The sequence below is a fragment of the Miscanthus floridulus genome, chromosome 12 (assembly GCF_019320115.1).
Source record: "Miscanthus floridulus cultivar M001 chromosome 12, ASM1932011v1, whole genome shotgun sequence".
In the NCBI taxonomy this organism is placed as follows: Eukaryota; Viridiplantae; Streptophyta; class Magnoliopsida; order Poales; family Poaceae; genus Miscanthus; species Miscanthus floridulus.
In genome coordinates, this window is record NC_089591.1 from 48,342,809 (window position 1) to 48,353,819 (window position 11,011).

At 47.9% G+C, this 11,011-nt stretch overlaps 1 protein-coding gene across 1 annotated transcript; it reads left to right on the top strand.

The window, feature by feature from the left end:
• Nucleotides 1-318: 318 nt before the first annotated feature.
• On the top strand, nucleotides 319-1,000 carry LOC136498429 (23.2 kDa heat shock protein-like). Its single transcript, XM_066494366.1, has one exon. The coding sequence runs from the start codon at nucleotides 319-321 to the stop codon at nucleotides 958-960; it is 642 nt and encodes a 213-aa protein (XP_066350463.1). The 3' UTR covers nucleotides 961-1,000.
• Nucleotides 1,001-11,011: the final 10,011 nt, after the last annotated feature.

An 11,011-nucleotide genomic window follows, 5' to 3' on the forward strand; every position in this document is an offset into this window, starting at 1 on the left:
CCTCTCGAGCTCGTCGAACCTTCTCGCTCGCCACCGCGCTCCATTCTCCAAGTCCCTCACCACCCTATAAATGTGCCCCGCCTCGCCGCGCCGTCACCATCGCGTCATACCAATTACCAAGCGAAGGCACGTACACTAGCTAGCTAGGAAGAGCGCAGAAGAAGGAAGCGGCGGCAACTTTGGCTTGCGGATCAGATCTTGAAAAAATCTTGGCGAGTGTCGACCTTAATCGGGTGGAGTTTCTTGCTCACTCATCGTCGAGTTCTGTTCGATTGAAGTTTGAAGTGCGCACGCACCGAAGCCGTCGGGTTCGTGACGATGTCGAGGACAGCCGCAGCGTTCGCGCTCGCGTGCCTCGCCGTGACGGCGGCGGCGCTGGCGGACGGCGCGCTGCTCCCGTGGTTCGGCGACGGCAGGCGCGGGGGCGACGAGGCCGCGGCGGCGTCGGTGTCGCCGCTGTCCGACGTGGGCCTCCTGGCGGACCCGTTCCGGATCCTGGAGCACGTCCCCTTCGGGTTCGACGGGGACGACGTGGCCATGGTGTCCATGGCGCGCGTGGACTGGCGCGAGACCCCCGACGCGCACGAGATCGTGGTGGACGTGCCCGGGATGCGCAAGGAGGACCTGAAGATCGAGGTTGAGGACAACCGGGTGCTGCGCGTCAGCGGCGAGCGGCGGCGCGCGGAGGAGCGCAGGGGCTACCACTGGCACCGCGAGGAGCGCTCCTACGGCAGGTTCTGGCGCCAGTTCCGCCTCCCCGAGAACGCCGACCTCGACTCCGTCGCCGCCAGCCTCGACAACGGCGTCCTCACCGTGCGGTTCCGGAAGCTGGCCCCCGAGCAGATCAAGGGCCCGCGCGTCGTCAGGATCGCCAGGGGAGACGGTGACGGCGACGCCAAGAAGAGCATCGGCGGCGCTGGCGCCGGGGATGATCAGCAGGCCAAGAAGGTGGAGCTCTGAACAGTGAAATGAGGGAGATGGCTCATGGCTGTGCCTAGTATGTGTGCTCGCGCATGTTTTTTTGTGTGGTCTATATGTTATGGGTACTACACGACGTATATCCACTTGTATGGAGAGGAACAGTGTGCGATGTTGACTGAGGAATAAAAACCTTCAGTACTAGATCTTCAACTCAAAACACAGTTACTGATGATCTTGCGAGACTGAGGGTTTTTTTTTTTTTTGACAAATTGGTAACTGCATTTGAAAATCTGAAAGTAACGTGGGAAATTTTATGCGACTGCGCTATAAACATCTCCATATATACGCTTCAAGTGGTTTGGACCCCGTCCACGCACAGCATCTGAGATGGACTCGTTCACATCGTTGGGCGACATGGGCGGAGCTAGATCCGATCGCCACGGCCGCCTCGACGCCTATAAGGACGAAGTCGTGTTTTTTTCTTCTCAAAAGCACGAGTTCCTTCTCAAATCTCCTGAACTCCTCTCCTTCCTACCAACACCACCATAATTGCCAGCTTTCCATCCTGCGGTGCGCGGCTTCTTGTGGCGGCAGCGCCGGCGGCTCGGGCTGGCATTCGATCGGAGGCAAAGGCAACCGTGTGGTGAGAGCCTTTGATCCCTCCCTTATTATCGCAGCAGGAGACTTGCTTTGTCTGCACAATTTCTCTGGCTAAGTGTTTACATATTGTTTTTAAGCCGGTCGTTTGCTATAATCTGCGTTCTTCTGGGTTCAGAAATATGCATGTTCAATTTAGCTGTAGGCCAACAGCCTTCCTTGGTTAGCCTGACTTGTGTTCAACTTTGGTTCTTAGTTAGTTGTGCTATACTACTATTGGTAACAATAGTGCGATGCGATTACTCCTGCTGTTACTGGTAATTGCTCGACTATTTTCTGCCTTATTGCGATGCGATTAATCTCGTAATGCCTAACGACCCAGCAGATAGATAGATTTGGGTCCCGTCAACCCGGCATGTGGCAAGCCCCATGTGCCCGGCGTCGCCGAGCCGAAGGTCAGGCACCAGTGTTGGCGATGGTACGGCTAGCATCGGATGGGCGAAACAACTGGTGAAACAAGGGTGATCGTCACTGGTATTTCAGGCTCTGTTTGGACCACCTTAGATTACAGTGATCTGACAAAAATAATCTCCAGGTGATCTATAAACAACCTAAATCATAAAATAGATTATAATAACCCAACAAATGGATCATAAGAATTATATAATTCATCTTTAACCTCCTAGGAGATTCAGGGTTTCAAACAAGCCAGATTATTATAATCACTGATCTAGATTACTATAATCCTAATCATAATCTTGATTTTATAATAAGCTAAAGTGAACCAAATGGGGCCTCGGTTTATTTGCAAAAAAATAAGGATTTACAATGAGTTGTCGACTCATCGTAAACACATTACTAGAGGAATATTTATGGTGACACGAAACAAGAGTTATGCAGAAACTATTCTGCTAAACATATTGCTCAGTCACATAAACAATTGGCGGTGGCTGTATCAAGCTATGAGGTGGAGAGTGCATCGTTGCTTCCTTGGCAGCATGTTAGGGCATCTGACTCGAATGCCTTGCTGGGGACTCTCTATGGGCGGCTGGACAACATTGCCAAGATGAAGGTCGGCAACCAGTCGATTGTGTTTTTTTAGATAACGGAACTACACAGCTGAGAGTCAAACACAGTCCAAAGCCGTAAGGCTCAAACTCTTACATCCAAGAATCCAGAAATAAAAGCAACAAGGTTCAGCCCAACCAGGACGAATGGTGACGAAATTGGAGAAGTAGGACTAAGCTTTAATTCGATTCACAACTGGGGCACTCGGCAAAGGTCAAATTGCACTCGGCAAAGCCTTTGCCGAGTGCGGCACTCGACAAAGAACACACGGCAAAAATTTGATCGGCAAAGCCCTCATTGCCGAATGTCTTTTATCGGGCACTCGACAAAAAAAAGCGACCGTCACGGCGCCGGTCCCGTTGATGGTCACTTTGCCGAGTGCCTGCAGGGTTGGCACTCGGTAAAGATTTTTTATTTTTTTTAAAAAAAAATCTTTGCAAAGTACCAACCCGTAAGGCACTCGGCAATTTTTTTTTATTTTTTTTAAAAAAATTTCTTTGCCGAGGGCCAACCCGGAAGGCACTCGGCAAAGAGCTTTTATTTTTTAAAAAAAATTCTTTGCCGAGTGCCAACCCTGCAGGCACTCGGAAAAGTGTTTTTATTTTTTAAAAAAAATTCCTTTGCCGAGTGCCAGCCATAGGGCACTTGACAAATATTTTTTATTTTTTTAAAAAAAATTTCTTTGCCGAATGTCAACCCGGAAGGCACTTGGCAAAGATTTTTTATTTTTTTAAAAAAATTTTTTGCCGAGTGCCCTATGGATGGCACTCGGCAAAGTTTAGAATTTTTTTTTAAAAAAATTCTTTGCCGAGTGCCAGCCATAGGGCACTCGGCAAATATTTTTTATTATTTTTTTTAAAATTTCTTTGCCGAGTGTCAATCTAGAAGGCACTCGGCAAAGATGTTTTATTTTTTAAAAAAAATTCTTTACCGAGTACCCAGCACTCGGCAAAGTTTTGAATTTTTTTAAAAAAAAATCTTTGTCGAGTGTCCTATGGCCGGCACTCGGCAAAGTTTGAATTTTTTTTAAAAAAAATTCTTTGCCGAGTGTTATGGTCACAGCACTCGGCAAAGCTGAAAAATCTGTTTTCTGGTCGCCCATTTTTCCAGCTTTGCCGAGTGTTGTGACCATTGACTCGGCAAAGTGACCTAAAACGGTAAATTTTAATTTTTTTTACATTCCATCATGACAAATAAATTCATACAAACATATATCACATATATATCTCATCCATCCACACATCCATCCGCTCATATCACATCCATCACAATATATATCACATATATAATAATAAGTGCTCAAGTCCATCCAAATAAATCCACAAATACATCAAAGTCCATAAATGCATCACAAGTATATCACAAGTCCATCACCAAGTGAACAATAAATGTAAAAAATACAACATGCACTCATCTCGGCCACTGCGACTATGGTGAAGGCCCAGATGCATCATTTGGAGGTGCATGAGGTGGATTAATCAAACCACCGTCAGATGGAGACTGCACAAAGGAGAAAAAATTGCATGTAAGATAAGATTATTTTGATAGCTAATCTAGGACGATAGAGGCCATACAAGCAAAGCACAAGCGAAACTAAAAAACTTTGATACTCATAGGAGCAGTTGCAGCTGCAGGACGCGGAGGCGGAGGCGGAGGTGGAACCAACAGCCCAGGTGGCAGAGACAAGCCTATACGTTGCCCAAGTCCTTGTAGGAACTCCGTAATGTCCATCAGCCTCTGCGCCTGGGCGTGCCGCTCGGCCCGCTCGGCCTCCAGCTGGGGAGCTGCTGACGTTCCTTCATTTCTTGTTCCAACCGGGCCTGCAATATTTTACTCCAATGTTTTAGTAATGCAAAGCTAATTAAGGTGTGTAAAGATCAATGTATGACGAGTAAAACAGGAATAACCTCGAGTGCGTCGACCCGGTGCTGTGCAGCGGTCGACCGTGTGCGAATGGCCGGGCTCTCACTCGTGCTCCGTGCTCGGATCTAGGAGAGAGAGGGAGTAGAGTCCGTGTCGATGACGTCGTCGCCAAGCTAGAATCGCCCATGCTTCTTGCCTTGCCCCGCCCTCATGACGGCCTCTCCATCGAAGTCCTAGGTGCTCGGATCAAGGTCTGACCCATGGAGTGACCTCGCCACCTCAGTGTACTCACTGATGCAGGAGTGGACGCTCGGGTTCGTGTATGCCTCGGACGGGTCCTCCAGGTTGAAGGAGACGTCGGACGTCGCCTTGCCCTTGTGGGCCATACACCATGCCTAGAAGTCCGAGCAAGCCTGGCCACTATGTGACACCAACTGCGAGAAAGACAGCACGGTGATTAGAAATCAGGCAGAACTGAGTGTGACAATAAATAAATCAATTCATGTACCCATGCTTGTTTATATCCGGAGAGGTTGCGGCTGCCTTGATGGTGTGTTGGACCTTGCATCAGCAAACGATGGTCCCGGGCATCCCTGTGCATCTTGAGGTACTCCTCCGTGAACCACCTCTCCACCATCATCGCCCAGCAGTCGGGATACGCTTGGCACCACTAGGGAATCATCTACACGTCATCAAGTATTGGACATATAAGAATATCAAATTAAACCAACTTAATCTCAAAACAAATCAATATTGATGTTCTTCATTTACCTCAAGGTACTACTCCCGGGTCAGCTGCATCTCTCTTGCGTCTTTCTTGGTTTTCCTCTCTCCAAGCTTTGACTCGTAGTAGGTTACGATGGCCTGGATGCGCACCTCGTGATGCATGTCGGTGATGAGTTTTTTACAGGCATTGGTAGTCACCTGCTCCGCCCTAGCCTCAAATCCCTCCTCGCATATGTAATAAGTCTGCATACAAAAGTGATGTATCCATTCATTATTTCAAGAAAAGTCCAATGAATGCAATGTATTGAGCAATATTGTGCGAGGGAGACTTACCCAAAACTCTGCCTTCACCCACGCCTCCTTGTTGGGGTACTCCGCATCGAAGGCGACGACATAGTGGTCAAACAAGTAGGCCGGCTCCGTCTTCGATGCGTACGTGATAATGCCAGGGAAGTGTTGCCTGCACAGAAGACCCAGGATACCGTTGACTAGCCGTGCGCTACCACCCGACACAACCACCCAGTTCCTGCACAGGTGATTAAAAAAAATTATTAGTTTTTTTCATCATATCATATGAAGTAGTGGTGATAACATATACAGTTACTTACTTTTGTCCTTCGGGGTGAATGACTGGGCGTTGGTGAGGAAGCGAAACCTGTGGGAGGCTCGTGGGACCTCGCAAGTAGACACTCAAAGAGGAGTTGGAGGAAGTGAAACCCGTGCCTGTCACCTCCCCCCCCCTCCTCCTCCTCCTCCTCCGTCTACCGAACCAGCTCCTTGTCTGACTCGTCCATGGGCGCCACCTCCTCCTATGGCTGGCGGTCCACCTCATGTGGCGTGGGAGGAGACGGCCCCCTCCTACGGCTAGCGGTCCTCCTCCTCCTGTCCGATCCCTCTGCCGCCCCCTTCGCCCCCTCCTGCGGCCGGTGTGGTCTTTGGTAAATCGAGTTCACGAACCTATGACGGTCGCCCACCATCTTTGTTCAATCACCTACAATAAAAAAAGAAAAACAAGACGTAATTAGAAATAGGTACAAAAATGAACAAAACATAATTACAAAAATATAGTAATACATGTATTAGAAATATATGCAAAAATGAACAAAACATAATTACAAAAAACATAGTATTACATGTATTAGAAATAATCTTCATGATTGAGATTAGCTGGATCATAGGTCTCGTCATCACTATCAACATTATCCAACTCATCAACACTATCCGAAGGAGGAATGTTGTCTTCATTGTCATTGCCTAAATGTAATCGCTCAAGCATTTGTATGTCCTTTAGATTTCGCACCTCGTCTCCAGCGTCCTCGTCATCATCCCTTTCATTGTCTACTTCCATTCCTATCTCTTCGGTTAAGTCTATGTCAAACCTCCCTTGTAGCCCCTCTTCTTGATAGAACTCTCCATCATATGTGTTTGGGTTGAAGTTGTAATCTTCATCGTTGGGACAGGTAGTTTACCGTGTGGCGATACCTTGTGCACAATAGACCAACCCTTAAGATGCTCGGCGTCTTTGCATGCGTATGACGTATAATAAACCTAGACCTATTGAGCCATAATGTAGACATCTTTTCCTGGATAGACGAAATCCTATCGAATCTCGACTAGCCCAAGCTTATGGGTCCGTCTCATTACACCAGGATGAAACCAGTGGCATTTGAATATGATAGGAGTAAGAGGTTTGGAACCATAAATGATAGTTCGTAGATTTCTTCAATTCTTCTATAATAGTCGAGTCCATCAGTGTCGGGCGTAACAACTCCGTTGTTTGTGGTTTGTCAATTGGGCCGACTCTGCTCGTAGCTTGCTGTGTGAAAACGATATCCATTCATGTCATAACCAGTAAATGACTACCCTAACGGCACAGCCATTTGCAACCTGTCTCAACTCATCACTTATAGGCGCATCAGTTTGGGCTTTCTGTTTGAACCAACAAATGAAATCAGGGCTCCCTGGTCCCACACCCCATGAAAGACGGGTATCATTTTCTTGCGGGGTAGGTTGCCTTGATCCATGCTAGGATTGACAAAGAAATTCCCTGTACCAACGAGAAACAAGGGGGTTGGACGAAGAAACAAGGACATACGGCGAAATGAAACAAGTTCGTTCAGAATGTACCCAATGAATGGTTGCACCTCGACAAGGTTGGTCAACACATATAGCATGATACTGCGCCACTCTTCATTTTTCAATTGCTTAGTGGTCGATGCACTTGCGCTTCCGAGTTGCCCTTGGAAAAGGCTGAGGTTCGATTCATTTTCGCCAGCATTGTAACAAGGGGGTGGATTATAAACGTTAGGAAGTTTCTCAGTGTAGTATTTCTCTGTGAAGTTCAACACCTCCTCTAGAATGTATGCCTCTATAATGGAAGCCTCAATTCTGGCTTTATTTCTACATTTTTTGTGAAGAGTCTTCAGACATCTCTCGATTGGATAGCACCAATGGTTCTGCATGGCCCCCCCATCCATGCCACATACGGGAGGTGCACAATCAAATGTTGCATCGATAAGAAGCAGGTGGGTGGAAAGATCTTTTCCAACTTACAGAGCAACATGGGTGCCGCTTTTTCCAAGTCATCAATGACGATCCGAGAGAGCTCCTTGGCATAAAGCTGGTGGAATAAGTAGCTCAACTCTACCAGCACTTGCCAGACATGCTTCGAGACATAGCCTCGAACCATCACTAGAAGAAGCCACTCAATCCATATGTGGTAGTCATGACTCTTTATCCCATTGACTCATAGAGTGCCTAAGTTAACTCTCCTCTTTAGATTTGTTGCATACCCATCAAGGAACATTAGCTTCTTGATCTATTCAAGTACTTCCCTCCTTTGGTCCTTTTTCAAGACGAAATCGGCCTTAGGCCTTCTCCAGGTCTTGCCACGACTAGGAGGTTGCATCTCTTGATTTGGTCTATCGCACAACGTTGCTAGGTCCACTCTAGCCTTTGGGTTGTCCTTAGACTTTTCAGTGTCCATGAGTGTTGCCCAAAGTGCCTCAGTGACATTCTTTTCAGTGTGCATTACATCAATGTTATGCGGTAGAAGAAGGTCATCGAAATAGGGGAGCCTCATCATGCCCGAGATATGAGTCCACATATGTTGCTCACCATATCCCACAAAACCACCTTCTTCATTGGGCATGAGAGCACCTATCTGAGCATGAACCTCGGCACCAGTCATCATCCATGGTGCAGGGTTTGTCACTTTGACACCTTTCGTAAAGTTCTTGATGTCTTGTCTGAATGGATGGTCAAGAGGTAGGAATTGATGATGTCTATCGAACGACGAATACTTGCCACCCTTCTATAACCAAATAAACCTCACACCTTCCTTGCATATTGGGCATGGGAACTTCCCATGAACACACCAGGCGCAGAATATCCCATACGCCAGGAAGTCATGCAGGGAGTAGTGGTACCAAACGTGCATTTTGAAGGTTGTCTTTGTAGCTCGATCGTATGTCCATACCCCTTCGTCCCAAGTATGGACCAATTCATCAAACACGGGCTCCATGAACACACCCATATTACTCACTGGGTGTCCAGGAATTATCAACGACAAGAATATGTTATGTCGTTGAAAGGAGATACCGGGGGGGAGATTAAGGGGGATAACGAAGACGGGCCAACATGTGTATGGGGCAGCCATCATTCCATAAGGATTGAACCCATTTGTTGCCAACGCGACACGTGCATTACGAGCCTCATCTGCTTTGTCATGATGTTTGTCATTAAAGCGGATCCAAGCTTCACCATTGGATGGATGTACCATCTTGTTAGGATTGTACCGTTTGTCATTTTTGTGCCATGTCATCTGTTTCGTGGATTCCTCGGTCATGTATAGCCGTTGGATCCTCGATAGGAATGGAAGGTACCGTAGGATTTTCATGGGGATCGTAAGTTGCCTCTTTTGGCCATCATCAGAGTCTACCTCCAGGTACCTGGAGGATTTACACTTTGGATAGAACTTTGCATGCTCATGTTCTTTCCTAAATAGGACGCACCCTTTCGGACAAGCATGTATCTGCTCATACAACATCTTAAGTGCTTGAAGGAGTTTCTGTGACTCGTACATGCTCTTTGGCAGAATGTGGCCCTCCGAAAGCAGGGTGTCAATCACGGCCAACATCTTATCGAAGCCAGGTCGACTCAAGTTTAACTCAGACTTCAACCCCATTAAGCGTCCAATGGCATCCAGTTGAGACACCATTGACCGATCGTGAAGGGGTTTCTGTGCTGAGTCCATCATGTCGTAGAACGCTTGTGCGGCTGCCTCCATCTCCTCCTTCTCACGTCCCTCATCGAACTATCCTTGGTGAAAGTCATCTAATATGTCTGCTACCCCGGCATCAGCATCAAAAGCCTCCACCCATGGTCTCACCACCTCCTCTCTCATACGATGGGTTTCACCATGGTGGACCCACCGGGTGTAGTCTGGCGTAAATCCATTCTTCACAAGATGTTTACCCATTTCCACCTTGTTTACCCTTCTCTTGTTTCCACATTTGCTGTAGGGACACAAAACTAGGCAATGTCCTTTAGCAGCGTTACCTAATGCACTGTTCAAGAAAGCATTGGTCTTGTTCATCCATTCCGTGGTGTAATCACTCTGACTTCTCCAACCCATGTACATCCACTGACGGTCATCCATCCTCTAACATATGTATCAGCGAGTAATGTAACCATCAATTGCATGTACATGGTGTTCCTACTGTCTAATAGGTGTGGATAGGTCCTAATCCCACCCGCGGATGCATAGATGAAGTTAGTTTCCATGCTCTACTCCTATCCAAGACAGAATTTCAGCAGCACCTCTCCGCTGTTCTCCAGATACACGTCCTACCAAAGAAGAGTGCGTATCCGAAGAACAACAGGGAGGTGATGCCGAAACTCTGTCTCAGACCAGAGCAGAACTTGGGAACTAAACCATCTACGCATCCGCGGGCCGTCCAAAAAGCATGGATAATCCAAAATAGATATGGTCATAGATATGCAAAGATCTGCATACCTCCAACCGTATCTCTTTCAAACGGGAGACACCTAACTGGGTTACGTGATCTACGACCATGATATGAAAAGAGGGTTTATACCTAAGGTGGCGACGGAGTCAGGCTAGTGGGGTCGTGGCGGGTCAGTGCAGTGGCGAGACGACACGGTGTAGGCAGACCGACACGGTGGCGAGAACTCTGACTCAACTCCGACGGGCTCTTCTCAACAAAAATGGAACAAAATACTGTCCTTTACAAAAAATTTTGGCAGAACCTCCCCTGCACGGTGAGGTTTCCAAAACCTGCAAAAAACAACGGCATGATGGCCGATAAGCACATATGTCTCAAGAGAAGCCATGTAGTTTGGATATCAATCCATGCAGAAGAATATATCCAAGTAGTACCACTACTTGTACTACTACTTCCACTATTGCTACTACTACTACCATTGGTTCTACTACTACTACTACCACTACTTCTACTACTACTACCACTAATTCTACTACTAATACTACCACTAGTTGTACTACTACTACCACTAGTACAACTAATACTACTACAACTACCACTACCTCGACAACAATAAGAGAGAAGGCATACCTGACGGGCACCGAGGTAGGGGCGGGCGACGTTAGGATCAGGTGGAGTCGGGGTCGCCGGAGTCAGGGACGGGGTCGGGCACAGATGGCGTCGGGGTGGGTGGTCCACGGGGCACGGCTAGGGGCAGGGCGCGGCCGGGGCAAGGCCGGCCGGGTGCAGGGCGTGACCGGGAAAAGGGCGCGGCCAAGGCGTAGGGCGGGTGGCCGGCCGAGGCGTGGGCGGCGGGCGGCGTAGCCAGG

What these genes read in the sequence shown, in the direction of transcription:
- LOC136498429 (XM_066494366.1), top strand. Translation starts at nt 319, where the DNA reads ATGTCGAGGACAGCCGCAGCGTTCGCGCTCGCGTGCCTCGCCGTGACG.